Source organism: Notamacropus eugenii, chromosome 5 (assembly GCF_028372415.1).
Source record: "Notamacropus eugenii isolate mMacEug1 chromosome 5, mMacEug1.pri_v2, whole genome shotgun sequence".
NCBI classification, from domain to species: domain Eukaryota; kingdom Metazoa; phylum Chordata; class Mammalia; order Diprotodontia; family Macropodidae; genus Notamacropus; species Notamacropus eugenii.
The window spans coordinates 276834967-276853008 of record NC_092876.1 but is presented as its reverse complement, the minus strand read 5'-3'; the positions used below and the strand labels follow the sequence as shown (position 1 = coordinate 276853008).

The 18042-nt window shown below is 40.4% G+C and overlaps 1 protein-coding gene and 1 long non-coding RNA gene across 2 annotated transcripts in view; one reads left to right on the top strand and one right to left on the bottom strand.

Annotated features, from left to right (window-relative positions):
- The window catches only part of LOC140506119 (tubulin-specific chaperone cofactor E-like protein), a 150737-nt gene extending 149859 nt beyond the window's left edge, over positions 1-878 (top strand). The window contains exon 32 of the mRNA XM_072612921.1: positions 692-878. Coding sequence (XP_072469022.1) covers positions 692-792 — 101 coding nt within the window. The 3' untranslated portion in view covers positions 793-878. The remainder of the gene's footprint in view (positions 1-691) is intronic.
- LOC140506121 (uncharacterized) overlaps positions 1-18042 on the bottom strand; it is a 127996-nt gene that overhangs the window by 10952 nt on the left and 99002 nt on the right. The gene's annotated exons all lie outside the window — the stretch shown is intronic.

Here is an 18042-nt window from a genome sequence, read left to right as displayed (position 1 = left end):
TCTACAGGACCAAGGAGTAGGAAGCAACGGGTACCCACAGATGTAAATGCAAATATATACGTATATATATGTGTGTATATGTATATATGTACATATCTACATATATACATGTATGTATGTGTGTATGTATATATGTGTGTGCGTGTGTGTGTATATATATATATATATATATATATATATATATATATATATATATATATATACACACGCACATACATATATAAAAACTTAAATACAAAAGAGTGCCATTAGGATGGTGAGCTCCAGCACTTGGAGATGAGGTTTTATAGTTAGGTGTTAGAACTGCTTTGGGGAAACTTCCATGCCTGATGCTGAGAGGTAAAATCCTATGACCAAACAGCCTTATGCCTACAAAAATAAACTGGAGCAGGTGCCGAAGGAGTGAGCATAGGATGGAGCTGACCTTGCTCTATCAAATTGCTTCCTGGTTAAGCTCCAGAAAGCCTGAGAGGCCCCCACCCCAGGCATCACTTGAACTGGTCCTCAATATGAGGGTGGCTCTGAGTCTTCCCTGCCTTGCTTAGGATTAGCTGGTTAAGGAGTGTGGCTCCTGCTGTGAAGTTTTCCAACCTTTGGCAGAGAGCTGCTCCTGAGCCCCGGGATCCCTTCCAGACAGTTTTCTGCATCCTGATACTGTGTTTTATGGTAACGATTCTCTCTCTCTTCACAGCCTCTAATTCTTCCATCGAACTCCAAGTTTGGATGGCCCTCCTCATTCTGACCCAGATATCATTATGGCATTTGGTGTATAAATCAGGCACAACCTCATAATAAACTCAAGGTTTCTATTTAAAGTATTGTAAATTTACTTACTTCAGCTCTTTGTAGGATTAAAAGTGTGTGTCCCTAAGTCAAAACCCATCCAGAAGTATTCAGCCCCTCAAGGCTGAAAATGGAACAAAACGGACTGGCTGAAGCTAGGGAAATTCCGGGCTATTTGGATGAGCGAGCGTGCCCTGGTGCTACTAAAAGCTAAACGTGGAGAACTTCCATCTTGCCTGAAATTTCAACTTTCTCCAAAAACTTTGACTCCCCCAAAACAAGAAGCGTTGGGGGTGTGGAGGGGGGAAATGAAAGAAGCAAATGAAAAGAGTACCACTGTTTAGAGAAGGGCAGAAACCCATGCAATCACCCAGAACACAGTTTTATGGGGTGAAGGATTAAGACAAAGTCAGGAGGAAATAGCTGGAGAGCTTGCATGGCTCTAAGAAATCTGTAAGGTGTTTGGAAGTGGTCAGTCTGTGCACCATCGAGGGATGGTCATGTTCTCCTCCTCTCAAGTTCCTCTCCTCCCCTTGCCAGGGCAGCTTTGACCACTGGACTTAGCTTTTGCTGACCTGGGCATTCCTCCTCCACCACCCCAAACCCACTCTGTCCTCTTTTACAAAGCAACCAAATAATTTAATGTGTTTTATGCTTCAATAAACTTTTGTGTTCAAGTATTCTCACTCCTTGGTGGCTAGACTGTTTCTTACTCACTGATTTGATTCATTCCCTTCAGCAGCATTAAGTACCTCCTATGTGGCAGGTGCAGTGGAAACCAAAGAAAAAGCAAGGTGGGCTCTGCCTTCAAGGAATTACAGCAGGAAAACAGCACAGGCACAGTGAAGGAGATACCACACACGTGCGCGCGCGCGCACACACACACACACACACACACACACACACACACACACACACACCACATTAAAGAATTTGGAGTGGGGAAAAGCGTTAACATCCAGGGACCTCAGGGTAGATTTCCTGTAGGAGGTGACATTTGACCTGAGCCTTGAAGGTAGCTAGGAGGCAGAGAAAAGGATGGAGAACATTCCAGGCTTGAGGGACAGACTGCACATGACCCCAAGATGGGAGATGGACTGTCACGTTCAGCATAGAGAATGTGAAGATGAGAGATGTAAGATGTCATAAGCCTAGAAAGGTAGTCTGGAGCCAGACTGTAAAGGGCTTCTAATGCCAAACAGAAGCATTTATATTTTATCATAGGGAGGCAATAGAGAGTCACTGAAGCTTCTTGAGCTGAGGAGTAACAAACCAGCACTTAGCATCATGCATGGCACATAGTAGATAATTAATAAACATTTATCAACTGACTGATTTGAGAAGTGTTAGCTTGACAGTGTAATGTAGATTGGAAAGGGGAGAGACTGGAGGCAACAAAACCAACCAGGAAATTTAAACAGTCTGGGCGAGAGGTGGTAAGGGCCTGAACAAGTGTGGAGAACATATGAGTAGAGAGGAGAGAAGAGGAATGATGTAAGGGTCATCATTCATAGACTAAAACTGACAGATTTGGCAACTGATTGGAAATGGAGTAAGGGAAAGGGAAAAGGATGACTCGAAGATGATTGTAAACTGGGAAAATGGAAGGATGGGGAGAGAGAAGCCCAGACTCCTCTAGCATTTCATTCATTTCTACATTTCATAAACATTTGCTAAGTACCTGCTATGTACAACAGCACTCTGCAATCCAAAGAGGAAACATTCCCTGCCCTTAAGAAACTTCTGTTCGAATAAGGATGGAGACGGGACAATAAGTATATACACAAATAAGTCAGTAAAATACATTGCACGAGAAAAGGAAAGTGTAAGCAGAAGATGCGGGTGATGGCTGATCAGAATTTTCATATACTTTTAATGAGGGCCAGGAAATAACTCAGCTTTGAGAACACTCCCCCGATCAAGAAACTCCAGGGACTCCCTCTGGGTGACATTTGAAGCCCTTGTTTGGCCATAATGGGCAGAACTCAGAACAATGATAGAAGTTATAAAGAGGTGGATTTAGTCTTGATATCCGGAAAAAACTTGCTCATGATCAGAGTTATCCCTGAGTGGGATGGAGGACCTCAGAGAGCACTGGAAGCACCTCCATGCACCTCCACCCTCCCCACCATCACCTGAGCTTTTCCAGTGAAAGATGAGTAAAAACTTGTCAGGTAATGATGCAGTGGGGATTCTTAGTCCTGTAGATGTTGGACTCAGCAACCTCTAGGTCACCTTCCAACTCTGAGGCGCTGCAGTTCTGAATTGGCTACATTACTATTTGCACATCCTCATACATCATTAGCCCTTCATTGATGGGCTATATTATGAGGTACAATTGAACAGTCTTTTCCCCCGATAAATAGCATTTGTACACATTTTCTGTAGCTGGCAGCTACATGCGGACGCTGTTCAACACATGCATGCAGTGCCTCTCCTTTCAAGGTTAAAGGCAAGTCAAACTAGCCCCAAGGAAAGCTTTGAAATAATATCATCTGCCTTTCAGCTTCTTGGTGCTTTTATCTGTAGCTAGGAGTGCTGAGAAGCTAAGCACTGCTAAGTTGGGGGTAGGTGTGACCAACAGGGCTTCTCCCATATGTGAAAATCACCAGTCTCACAGCTCAAAGAACATGTTGAGCTGAAAATCTATGCTGTGGGACTGCAGCAAGTAGTTATATCTCTCCTTGGGTTCTAACTCATTCAATGTTTTTTTTTAAATCATCTTGTTTAGGCAGAGGGCTTTGCCAATGCCACTACAAAGGCACTGAGCCAGAAAATGAGGAGGAAATGACTCCTACTTTCACTTGGACATTGAAAATCTCATAGGTATATGCTGGGAGTTGAAGAAATAATCTTACATTAGATGAAGAATATATTAGGCACACACTCCTTCCTGATCTTGAAGGAAACAGCTCCTGTTGAACTAGGTAGAATAGAAAGAATGACAGTCGATTTAAAGACAAAGAACCTGAGTTCAGATTCTGTCTCTGCTGCTCACTATTTCTGTGATATCAGATAAGCTACTTAAATTTCCACTAAATCGTCCATTTTGAAAATTTCTGCTTAAGTTCCTTAGCACTTTCAGACCTTCCTTACCTATCTCTCCTGAACTATTTTTGTCCCTTTCCTCCCCTTTTCCCTCCCTCTTTTCTCAGTGGTAATAATTAAGAAAGTAGGGAAAGCACTGAGTGAGTTGAGTGACCAAGTCTTACCTTGGTTTGCAAAGCCTCAGTATGAATGAACTCCCTTCTCCCTCTGGAGCCAAGGGAGGCTTCAGATATACTGTGTGGAACCAGCTTCGGTCCTGTAAGGATTTCATTGAACAGTAAGGTGAACCAAGCAATTTGCCCTTGTTGTGTGTGTGTGTGTATGTGTGTGTGTGTGTGTGTGTGTGCGTGTGTGTGTGTGCGTGTGTCTGCCTTGCTGGTGTAATGTGCTTTCTCCTTCAAATTGCCATGTGGTCAGAAAGGGGAGAGACCAGCTTTTAAACTGCATAGACAAAATCCTTGACTTTGGAGGGGATCATGCATTGAGTAATACTGCTTCCTAATCTGTAAAATGATGACCCCTGAAGTCCCTTCCAACTCTAGATCTATGATTCCATGACCTGTTTTTGTGGGGGGGACTGTGGATGTATATATGTGTGTGTGGGTGTGAACTTCTGCCAGTATCTCACACTAAAGGGATGGTAAAAGCTAATGTATCATTTCTGTTAATGTAGGTTTCAGAATCTAAAGAGTTATGAAACTAGCATGTCAATGAACAAACTGCAAAGGTGACTTCCTTCAATGACTGTTAATTTTCTAACACTGACCTGGCAGGCAGCTTGGCAAACTAGATAAAAGGAAGGAAGTAGATCCCAAGTATCCTCTCTAGGACATGATTGCTTTGAGACAGCAGGCAGATCACTTACTCTCTTAGTGCCCCAGGAGGGAAAGCCAGGAGACTTTCTTAGAGAGTCACTTACACAAGGTTTGGAGATCTGCTTTGGGAGAAGGAGTTCCTCATTCAGGAAATACAAGTCCAGATTCAAGGCTGGAGCAGGGCAGTATCTTACCTATAATACTTAAGTTACCTAAAGCAAGTCATTTAACTTCTCTGGGCCTCAGTTTCTTCATGGACAAAAAAGGGGGTTTGAATTAGATGGTCTGTAGGGTCCCTTCTAATTCGAGATCTATGATGCTGTGATCTTACTGGTTTTCTTATTTAAAACGATTGTTGGACTGCTAGGATTCACGCCACCCTACCCCTATCCCTAACCCCAGTCTTTTTACCTCAGTTTATTATCCTCAGTAGCTTGAAATGTTCCTTCATCTTGTATTTAACTCAGATGGGTCAGATCTTTAGATAATTTGAGTTAATTACTCCAACCTGAAATAAGGATAGCTCCATAGTTTTTCCCACTCTCAAGATGAATAGAAGTCAGGAGACCTGTGGAGCCATTCCGAGTTCTTCTACAGACTCATTATTCAGACCATAAATCACTCGCTATATCTACATCTTTATTCCCTCTTCTACAATATGGGAATAATAAGCTATCTTTTCCAGTCATCTTGTGGAAATGCTTTTGAAAAAGACACCAGTGTCAGAACATGAGCTGTAAGCAAGAAAAGAAGTGACTTGTATGTCACCGACATTAAAAGAGGAATCTAACGGGAAGCCTTGTCAGCCCTTGATCTCTGTCCTACCAAAGGAAGAGCTCAGTCCCTCCAGGCCACATCTTTCTTCCAAGAGGGAATTCTATCTTTACTTGGTTCGTAACTCAGTGATGGGGAGGGCTGCAGACAAAGTGTTGGAAAATGCTAGTAGGAAAACTCAAGAGCACTAATTGTTTTACATTACTTAATTTCCTAGCTATTTTAAGAATCATTTGACATTTCGGGAAAGCTTGGAATCTAATAAATTTTCTTTCAGTCAAAGAAATTTAAAAATTATTACAAGATGACAATCGTGAAAGCCCATAGTAATAGAAAAGGACTTTTTAAAAATAATTCAGAATGTTTTAAATACCTACTCCATTCTGAACCTGGAGTGGGGGCGGGGTAGGGGGTGGGAAGAGTAAGGTCCTCGAACCCTATTCTTATTCCCATGTGGTTGATGTTAAAAGAACCCACTGATCATTTGCAATAGACAGATGCCTTACCGAGTGAAAAAGCAGATCAGACAGCGCCCTCTAGTGCCCTATTTCTGTTTTCCAGGGAAATTAAAGTACGCGTGGAAACAAACAAACCAAATCCGATCTTTTTTTCCTTTCTCTGAAATCTTAGATGCGGGATGCTGCTTAGAGAGTACACCAAATGCCAAGGACATTTTCTGGAGAGCAGTGCGAGATTTATTTTTATGCAAGTAGTGAGCAGCCTTCCAGGAAAATACCAGCTCTTGGCGCACCCCATGCAAATTTTGCCCTTAAAAATCTCTTTCCCCAGTGTACTGACAAAAATAGCTGCTGAGAAAAATTAAGTATCTTTTTTAAATGCCGAGAAATAAACAATCTGATGGAGAAAACTATATACAATATTTAGTGGCCCTTTTTCAAAACAATGTAAATGCGTTCTGTGTTCCTAAGGCACTGCTAGAATCACTCCATTCTGACTATTAGAAGTCCCTGCTTGAGAGAGTGTAATTCCGCTCCTGAAAAATAACTATCATTTAAGATCCTCTCATCATCATAAAGGAACACAGGCAGGAAGAAAACCCCAAAGACTCTCCGTTCCTTGATGAATTTGGCAGTTCAAAAATATTTGAGAGTTTAGGCTCTATGCTTTCCCATAGAATCATGAGCTCCATGTTAGTAAGGGTTTTAGCCCTTAAGCAGAAAACAAAGATTGTAAAATAATTTGGGAGCTATAATTTTTTTTCTCCTGTTAGATGAAATAATAATACCTTATGCTAATAGCACACCTTTCATATCAAATGCTTTACAACCTGCATTTAAAAATGTTCAACCCTGAATCATGCTGCTTTTTGACAGAGAAATCAGAAGAGAAGTATTCAAATTTTTATCATGTATGGTACAAATTATTCCCTACCAAAATCTACAAACCCACCCCTAGGGATATCTTTTTTTCAGCTCTATATTTTTAAAGTGATCATCATTAAGAACTCCCTCAAAACAACACATAGGTATGGCTATGGTCTGCTATTTGAAGCAAAGACTTTGTGCCCCTGGGATTAGTTTGCTAAGTAAAAAGAGGGTTCACCCATTTACCCTAGCTTACCAAGCTATAAGGGAAAAGAAATATGACATAGCTGATTGAGGGCTGCCCAGGGAGACCTGGGTTCAAATCCTCTCTCTGAGCCATCATATTGGCTATGGGACCAAGAGTGAATCATTTAACATCTCAAAGTCCATCGCAAGTTTTTAATACTAAATTACTGAGGGATTGCCTACTTGCCTGGATAACCAGAGTTCCATGACACTGATGAAGTCACAAGTTTGGGTCGGAAATAAATAAATAAAAGGAGTCTAAAATATCTTTTACAAATATAGACAAGATATCTAATTTGTTTTAGTCTATAATTCTTGCCTTGTTGCAAGGAATCATTAGAATAGGGCTTATTTCTCAATGTAAAACCTTCATATACAGAGAATTGCTACTGAATGAAATCAAGACTTCTAACATTTGCTAGCAGTTGGACAATGGACACTTCTAGGAGTCTCAGTTTCCTCATCTATAAAGGTGGGGGGAGTTAAAAATATCCATAGTACTTACTTACCTGGGTTGCTATGAGAATCAAAGGAGGTAGTATGTCTAAAACACTTGGCATACCATAAAGCGCTCTAAAAATGTTGGCTATTATTAAAACTAATAGGCAGCACCATCCTTGTAATTCCAGGATATTCCCCTTCCCTCATTTCTCTAAATTTAGTTGCTAAACACATCCCTAATGCCACAGTCCTGCCTGTTCCTTCGATGCCATTTGCATAACTACCTGGAACATTCAAATCAGAGAGTTACTGACTGTATATTCAATCATACTTTCCGTAAGTCATATTTCATGACAGCAAAATGCTACTGGGAATATCTGCATCCATGCAGAAGAGGAGGGGTTCTATGCTACTGAAGAACAACATGCAGAAAGCAATTTAGCAAACTAATTTGACACAGGGAAAGCAATTTAATATATAACGTAAAAGCTCCTGTGTCATATCAGAACACTCAAGGCACTGAGTGGGAAGAACAGTGGAGAGCTCTGAATAATTTCTACCCTAAAAGAACCCCAAACTCAAAGTGCTGATTTTGTAGACCCAAGTTAGAAGAAGAGTAGGCGTAATCTGCATATTCATTCAAGATGAACGGAAATTGGGGTGGGGAGACAGTCTTTGGGAGCTCAGTTGCCATAGTGTAGACTGTATCCAACAACAAGGCTCCCCTCCCTGAACACTTTCTGTTTTTAAAAATTGTTTTTCATAAATATTACTTTGCAGCTGTTTGCAATTAAAAGAAGTTCATCCCATCAAATGTCATAACAATATTATTTTACACTTTCTCCATTGACCACAGGATCTTTGTCTATCCATTCTCATCCTTTTTTTTTTCTTTAAATGATCATAGTGCTTATTCTGTCCTTCTGGCTCTGCTTTTTTCACTCTGCATTATTTAATAGTTTTCCCTTTCATATTTCCTTATATTCCTCAAACTCACCCATCTTAATTACATTACAATATTCTATTAAATTAATGCACCACAATTTGTTTATCTAACTGTTGGACATTTAGGTAACTAGTTTTTTGCAAAAAGAAATTGCCATTATGAATATCTTTGAAGAAATAACATATATATACATATATACACAACACTTTCAGGCTGTAATATTCCTTAGCTTTTTCTAAAAGATCTTTTGGATCAGGTTAATTTTCATAAGAAAATGACTGCCATTAAATAATCTTAAATGGGCACCTACAACTAAGCCTGGGGAGGGAAGGAGGGAAAGCATTGCCTGCCAAATCACGAGCTTCCATTCTTACCGCCCAGACCAGGGAAGGGAAAGCCCACTGAGTGAATGGCAAAACCCTGGGACTAGTTGAAGCACTCATTTAGGCAAATTGCCCTGAAATCACAGGTAGTTAGAATCTACTTAAACCAACATTGCATTACTGTGAACAGTCTAGAAACCACTGTTTGCACCTGATATGACACAAGATGACTTTCTTGGGTACAGATTAAGGAGTCACCATGCACACATGTCATAGAAATTGTTTCTTCTGACATGACACAAGAATGACTTCTCCCTCAGTCAAAACAGGACACTGGAGAGCATAGGATTTAGAATTGTAAAGGAGATGCAGAGATCATCTATACTAATACCCTCATATTACATGTGAGACAAGTGAGAATCGGATAAAGCCCCATAAGTAGTATGTAGCAGAGGTGAGATTTGAACACAATGCCTCTGGCTCCAAATCCAGGGTTCATCCTATTACCCCACACTCAGCACTCACTCATCCTCATTTTTCTCACCCTACATTTAAGTGGAATTTTCCAATATTTTGTTGAGGTGATGAATCCATAGCCCTGCAAAAATTACCAGTATGTCTTTGAGCATAACTAACAAAAACTCTAAAATCCATCTCTTTGGATGCTCCTGTCTTTTATGAAAACAGTGATTCTTTTTTACATAACCTTGTAAATGCAATTTTTAAAAGTCACCAATCCAAACAAGAACTGGAACTCCATCACCTCTAGGTTTTCCTGCTCCTTGTTGGGGCTCCTCCTAGGTCTATCTTAGTTACTAATGTATCAGGGGCACACAAGAGAACCTTGATCTGGCAGACTGAGCCTGTAGCACGTCCCAAAGGACTTAGAGTTTAGTATGACACAGCAATGCCTCATTGGCTCCCCCATCTCCATAAACAGCATGAAGAGAGGACTGAGGAGGTTGTGTCAAAGAAGATTGGCTACAGAGCCAAGAGGGGATGCCCAAAGATTGACTCTTGCTCTCCCTCCAGCATGTTAGGATTGTCCCTTAAATTTCTAATACTAGGTAGAGAGTATTTCTCTCTCTCTCCTCCCTCCTCTCCCCCAACAATAGTAACTTATTAACACACGGCAACAAGAAATAGATTTGAGGCCCCTAGTTGTCTCTTCTGATTTGTCTTTCCTTCCATGAGTACTAATGACCAAATTAGACTGCTACCAAATTGAAGGTCTACAGAACCATTGTGCTGACCTCATGTTACATGCTTGTGAAACATGGACAGTCTACCAGCACCATGCCAGGAAACTGAATCGCTTCCATTTGAACTGTCTTAGGAAGATTCTGAGAATACCTGGCAGGATAAGGTACCAGACACTGAAGTCCTTGCTCGAGCTGAATTGCCAAGGATTCAAATGATGCTTCAGAGAACACAACTCTGATGGACTGACCACGTTGTTCAAATGCAAAATGCATGCTTGCCAAAAAGACTTCTATGGAGAACTTGCATGGGACAGGTGATCACATGGTGGCAAGAAGAAATGATACAAGGACACTCTCAAGGTCTCTCTCAAGAACTTTGGAGTTGACTGTGCAACATGGAAGACACTGGCACAGGACCGCTCAACATGGAGTGTCCACATCAGAAAAGGTGTTGTGCTCTTTGAGCAAAGCAGAATGGAAACAGCACAAAGTAAATGCAGGATGTGAAAATTTGGGATATTCACCCAAAATATTCATACGGACTATCTGTGCCCAACCTGTGGTAGAGCATTCTGAGCTTGTATTGGTCTGATCAGCCACAGTTGGACACACTGAAATTTCACTTTGCAATGGTGATGTCATTTTGGTCCTCTTCGAAGATGAAGCACAACAACCAACCAACCAAATAATGACCAAACAGCGATACCGAAATATTGAGGTCAGGAGTTCCTGGGTATAGGTACTAGTTGCCCAGCAGGAAGTGATCTTTGCAACAACTTTTTAAAATATTTATTTATTTTAAACTTAAATACAAAAGAAGAAAAAAGCATTGCCATGTGCACAGCAGAATATGAGGATTCAAAATATACGGATTCAAAATATACAGTAATAAATTTCCATTTCAGGAAAGTCTATATAAAAAATACTACACATTGTGTTCAGAGCCATCCATCTCTGCTTCCTTCTCTGCTGTGCACTTTTTACTTTGTTCTTTTTTTCCCCTTACTCCCCCCACAAGAAGGCTATGATTAAGCATGGATATATATGTACATGTGTATATGTAAATACACACACATACATATGCATATACATGTCCATACATATACTTAGATATCTATAATCATACTTATATATAGACTATACATTCATATGCATCTGTGTAAGACCATACTACACTTGTCTGTCCTCTGTTTCTCTGAAGGTGGTTTGCAACAACTTTTTTTTTTTTATTTAACTTTTAACATTTATTTTTTGGGTTACAAATTTTCTCCCCTTTTATCCCCTCCCCCCCCAAACCCAAGCATTCTAATTGCCCCTATGACCAATCTGCTCTCTCTTCTATCCTCCCTCTCTGCCCTTGTCTCTGTCTTCTCTTTTGTCCTGTAGGGCCGGATAGCTTTCTTTACCCCTTAACCTGTATTTCTTATTTCCTAGTGGTAAGAACATTACAGTTGATCCTAACACTTTGAGTTCCAACTTCTTTAGCTCCCTCCCTCTCCACCCCTTCCCTTTGGAAGACAAGCAATTCAGTATAGGCCAAATCTGTGTAGTTTTGCAAATGATTTCCATACTAGTTGTGTTGTATAGGACTAACTATATTTCCCTCCATCCTTTCCTGTCCCCCATTACTTCTATTCTCTTATGATCCTTTCCCTCCCCATGAGTGTCGACCTCAGATTGCATTCTCCTCCCCATGCCCTCCCCTCTATCCTCCCCCCCACCCTGTTTGTGCCCTTGTCCCCCACTCTCCTGTATTGTGAGATAGGTTTTCCTATCAAAATGAGTGTGCATTTTATTCTTTCCTTTAGTGAAATGTGATGAGAGTAGACCTCATGTTTTTCTCTCGCCTCCCCTCTTTATCCCTCCACTAATAAGTCTTTTGCTTGCCTCTTTTATGAGAGATAATTTGCCCCATTCCATTTCTCCCTTTCTCCTCCCAATATTTCTCTCTCACTGCTTGATTTCATTTTTTTTAAGATATGATCCCATCCTCTTCAATTCACTCTGTGCACTCTGTCTCTATGTATGTGTGCATGTGTGCATGTGTGTGTGTGTACTCCCACCCAGTACCCAGATACTGAAATGTTTCAAGAGTTACAAATATTGTCTTTCCATGTAGGAATGTAAACAGTTCAACTTTAGTAAGTCCCTTATGACTTCTCTTTGCTGTTCACCTTTTCATGGTTCTCTTCATTCTTGTGTTTGAAAGTCAAATTTTCTTTTCAGCTCTGGTCTTTTCATCAAGAAAATTTGAAAATCCTCTATTTCATTGAAAGACCATTTTTTCTCCTGAAGTATTATACTCAATTTTGCTGGGTAGGTGATTCTTGGTTTTAGTCCTAGTTCCTTTGACTTCTGGAATATCCTATTCCATTCCCTTCGATCCCTTAATGTAGAGGGTGCTAGATCTTGCGTTATCCTGATTGTATTTCCACAATATTTGAATTGTTTCTTTCTAGCTGCTTGCAATATTTTCTCTTTCACCTGGGAATTCTGGAATTTGGCCACAATGTTCCTAGGAGTTTCTCTTTTTGGATCTCTTTCATGCGGTGTTCTGTGGATTCCTTGAATATTTATTTTGCCCTCTGGTTCTAGAATCTCAGGGCAGTTTTCCTTGATAATTTCATGAAAGATGATATCTAGGCTCTTCTTTTGATCATGGCTTTCAGGTAGTCCCATAATTTTTAAATTGTCTCTCCTGGATCTATTTTCCAGGTCAGTTGTTTTTCCAATAAGGTATTTCACATTATCTTCCATTTTTCCAATCTTCTCGCTATGTTCTGTGATATCTGTCTTTCTCACAAAGTCCTTAGCGTCCATCTGTGCCATTCTAGTTTTGAAAGAACTATTTTCTTCAGTGAGCTTTTGAATCTCCTTTTCCATTTGGCTGATTCTGCTTTTGAAAGCATTCTTCTCCTCATTGGCTTTTTGAACCTCTTTTGCCAATTGAGTTAGGCTAGTTGTCAAGGTGTTAATTTCTTCAACATTTTTTTGGTTCTCCTTTAGCAGGGAGCTGATCTGCTTTTCATGCTTCTCTTTCATCCCTCTCATTTCTCTTCCCAGTTTTTCCTCCACCTCTCTAACTTGATTTTCAAAATTCTTTTTGAGCTCTTCCATGGCCTGAGCCCATTGGGTGGGCTGGGACACAGAAGCCTTGATTTCTGTGTCTTTGCCTGATGGTAAGCATTGTTCTTCCTCATCAGAAAGGAAGGGAGGAAATGTCTGTTCTCCAAGAAAGTAGCCTTCAATAGTTTTATTTCTTTTCCCTTTTCTGGGCATTCTCCCCAGCCAGTGACTTGACCTCTGAATATTCTCCTCACACCCACCTCGCCTCCTGGTCCTCCCAGCCAGCGTTTGGGGACTGAGATTCAAATGCTGCTTCATGCCTTAGGGTTTTTGGTGGGGGCAGGGCTGCTATTCAGTGTGAGAATTAAGTTCAGGTGGTCAGGTCAGGGCAGGGCCGCCTCTCAGGCTCAGTTCCCTCAGGGGGTTTATGTACAGACCTTCCACAATGGATCCAGGCTCCTGCCCGCTTGGGGAGCCCCTATCTGCAGCCGCCTCTCAGCTGCTATCTCCCGGGGGGGCCCGAGCCATGGGGGCACCCCACTCCCCTCTCGACCCACCAAAGAGACTCTCTCACCGACCCCCGTCACCTGTGGGTGGAGGGGCTTGTGCCGCCACTGGAGATCCCGTCCCTGAAGCCTGCTCGGATCTGTACCTCTCAGAGCCGCGGCTGCCGCAGGTCTGGGCTGGGCTCCGCATCTGCAGCGTGACGGACCTTTTGCGAGAGGTTTGCAGGTCTCTCCGGAACAGAAATCTCCCTCGCTCCAATATTCCGTGGCCTCTCAGTGCAGAATTCACCATGAGTTGGTCCCCTCTAGCCGTTCTATGGGTTGTGGGTTCGGAGCTATGTGTATGTGGGTCTTTCTAATCCGCCATCTTGGCTCTGCCCCCCGCAAAAACTTTTTGAAGAAAAAGATGACAACTTCCAGGAGGATACTACATATGAAAGGACTAAAAAAGCTTAAACCTCAACAAGAAATTTGAAGTTGTGAGTTACTCAAACAGACCAAGGCAGTGGAGAAAGTGAAATATCTCTTCATCAAGACCATAAGCTTCTGGGAAAGTATAATAAGAATGGTAGGATCACTCTTTTATGTTCTGAGTATTTTGTCAACATGCACTCTGTGCACTTTATATTATATTATATTATATCATGGTGGAAGAAAAAAATAGCTGTCCTATATTTGGTATCTACTACTTTATATATTGAGTAACTTTCCAGAAAAAACTCTGTTCATCCTATTTAAGGGAGAATCTAGAAAGCAACCATTTCTAAACTTTGTTTAGACATTTCCTCCAGAGTTCCGCTCTGAAGTGGGAGTTATAAAGGGCTAGAAGAATGAGGAAAGACTGGTTCCAACTCTTTCAGAGGTTGAGTTTTCCCAGGACTTAGCCAGATTCACTTGGGCTCACAGGGCTCCTCTCCAGCCCCCATGTTGCAGCCAGGATACCAGTTTACTGCAAAGATCACTAAATATATAAGCTTATTAAACCAATTCTCACATTAACCATTCTTCCACCCCATTCCTATTATTTCTGTGTCTTGCCCCTACCCCTAGATAAATAGAAGAGGGAAGAGCAAAAGAGCTAGGAAAGGGGAGAATGTTGGAAGTTTTAGCTCTGTTGAGTCAAGATAAGAGTCTTTTCCTGGCAACCTATAGATGAAGTAAAAGAAGGGCTAAGGGTGATGTTTCTTGAAAGGAAAAAGGAAGTATACTTCTTCTGAAGTTCCCAAGGACACTGTTAAAAGGACAGAGATTCTGATTGAAACATTTATTAAAGGATGTTTGAAAGTGCAGTAAGAATAGGACTGTGCTAAAAGATCTGTACCTTCTGACTGAAAGAACCTAAAGCTACAACACTCAGCCAACATCATGAATCGGAAAAAGCAGACGAAAAGTGAAAAAACCGTAGAATCTTTCTATGGGGATAAGGACCAAAACACAAACACCAAAGAGGTTAGAGCTGAGACTGTACTTCCACCTGAAACCTCAGATGGGACTATGAATTTCTCGCAAGCACAACTAGATTACCTGGAACGTCTGAAGAAGGATATAAAAGAAAAACTGGCCAAGGATTTTAAAACTATAAAAAAAGAATTCACTGATGAGAACATCACCCTGAAAAAGAAAATTGAAGAAATGGAAAAGTAAGTTCAAAAATTAACTGGAGAGAATAATTCCCTAAAAGGAAGAGCTAATCAAATGGAAAAGGAAACCCAAAACCTAATTGGGAAAATTGATCAGATGGAAAAGGAAACCCAAAACCTAACTGGGAAAATTGGTCGAATGGAAAAAGAAGTACAAAAATTAAATGGAGAAAATAGCTCCTTAAAGGGAAAAATTGGTCAGATGGAAAAGGAGATGGAAAAGCTAACTGAAGAAAACACTACGATGAAGATTAGAATTGGGCAAGTAGAAACTAATGACTCAATGAGGCAACAAGAATCAGTCAAACAAAATCTAAAGAATGAAAAGATAGAAGAAAATGTAAAATATTTAATTGGAAAAACAACTGACCTGGAAAATAGATCCAGGAGAGAAAATCTAAGAATTATTGGCCTGCCAGAAACCCATGATGAAGAAGAGTCTGGACAATATCTTCCAGGAAATCATCAAGGAAAACTGCCCAGAAGTACTAGACTCAGAGGGCAAAATAGTCATCGAAAGAATCCACCGTTCCCCTCCCGAAAGGGATCCCAAACTCAAAACCCCAAGAAATATAGTTGCCAAATTCCAGAGCTATCAAGTGAAGGAGAAAATACTACAAGCAGCCAGAAAGAAACAATTCAAATATCAAGGACACACAGTCAGGATCACACAGGACCTTGCAGCTTCTACATTAAAAGATCGAAAGAATTGGAACCCAATATTCCGTAAGGCAAAGGAGTTGGGACTTCAACCAAGGATCAACTACCCAGCAAAGTTCAGCATAACATTTCAGGCAAGGAGAAAGTCATTCAACGAAATAAGGGATTTCCAGAGCTTCCTGACCAAAACACCAGAACTCAATAGACAATTTGATCTTCAAATGCAGGTCTCCAGAGAATCATAAAAAGGTAAACAGAGGGGAAAAAACAAAAACAAAAACTTGCTACTCAATTAGGGCAAACTGTTTACCTCCCTATAAGGGAAGATGATACCTGTTAATCTTGAGAACTGCGCAGCTATTATGATAAAAGGGATATATGTAGAGGGAACGGGCATAAAGTAAATGATGTCATGTCAAAAATATGATTTAAGTATGAGAAGGGAATGTAATAGGAGGTGTGGAAAGGGGGAAGCAGAAAATGGCAAATTATATCACAGGAAGAAGTACAAAACTATAGTAGAGGGAAGGAGGGAAGGGAGATGAGCATTGCTTGAGAGGTACTCTCATCTGATTTGTTCAAAGGAGGGAACAATAATCTTAAGTAGATAAGCCTAACTAGCTCTATAGGTAGTAGGAGGGGAAGGGGGAAGAAAGGGGAGGGTGGCTAAAAGGGAGGAAAGAAGCAGTAAGAGTAAAGGGGACTAAAAGGGAGGGGGGTCAAAAGAAGGAGGGGAAGGCTGCAGGAGGAGGGGGAGAAAAGTGAATACTATTGAGGAGGGGAAGGGAGATGGGAGAGCTAAAAGAACAAATGGTGGGAAAGAGGTTGGAGGGAAATACACAGATTGTAATCGTAACTGTGAATGTAAATGGAATGAACTCTCGCATAAAACGGAGACGGATAGCAGAATGGATTAAAAGCCATAATCCAACAATATGCTGCTTACAAGAAACACATTTGAAACGGGGGGATACACATAGGATAAAGGTCAAAGGATGGAGCAGAATATATTGTGCTTCAGCTCATGTAAGAAAGGCAGGAGTAGCAATCCTAATCTCAGACAAAGCAAAAGCAGAAATAGATCTAATCAAAAGGGATAAGGATGGAAACTATATCCTGCTAAAAGGCACCATAGACAATGAAGCAATATCATTACTAAACATGTATGCTCCAAGTGGTATAGCATCCAGATTCTTAGAGGAGAGGTTGGGGGAGTTGAAGGAAGAAATTGATAGCAAAACTATACTAGTGGGGGACCTCAACCTCCCCCTCTCTGAACTCGATAAATCCAACCTCAAAATAAACAAGAAAGAGGTTAAGGAGGTAAATAAAATTCTGGATAAGGTAGATATGACAGATCTTTGGAGAAAATTAAATGGGAATAGAAAGGAATATACTTTTTTCTCAGCGGTACATGGAACATTTAGAAAAATTGACCATGTACTAGGACATAAAAATCTCACAATCCAGTGCAGAAAGGTAGAGATAATCAATGCATCCTTTTCAGATCATAATGCATTAAAAATTACATGTAATAAAAGGCCATGGAAAGAGAAACCAAAAATCAATTGGAAACTAAATAATCTAATTCTAAAGAAGGGTTGGGTTAAAGAAGAAATCATAGAAACAATCAACAATTTCATTCGAGAGAATGACAATAGTGAGACAACATACCAAAACTTATGGGATACTGCAAAAGCAGTTATTAGGGGAAGTTTTATATCTCTGAATGCTTACATAAATAAAATAGAGAAAGAGGAGATCAATGACTTAGGCTTGCAGTTGAAAAAGCTAGAAAAAGAACAAATTGAAAATCCCCAAGTAAATACCAAATTAGAAATACTGAAAACCAAAGGAGAGATTAATAAAATTGAAATTAAGAAAACTATTGAATTAATAAATAAAACCAATAGTTGGTTTTATGAAAAAACTAATAAAATTGATAAACCTTTGGTCAATCTGATTAAAAAAAAGAAAGAAGAAAACCAAATTACTAATATTAAAAATGAAAGGGGTGAACTCACCTCCAATGAGGAGGAAGTTAAAACAATAATTAGAAACTACTTTGCCCAACTTTATGCCCACAAATTCGATAATCTAAATGAGATGGATGAATATTTTAAAAAATACAAATTGCCCAGATTAACAGAAGAGGAAGTTGAATACTTAAACAACCCCATCTCAGAAAAAGAAATTGAACAAGCCATCAATGAACTCCCTAGGAAAAAATCTCCAGGGCCAGATGGATTCACAAGTGAATTCTATCA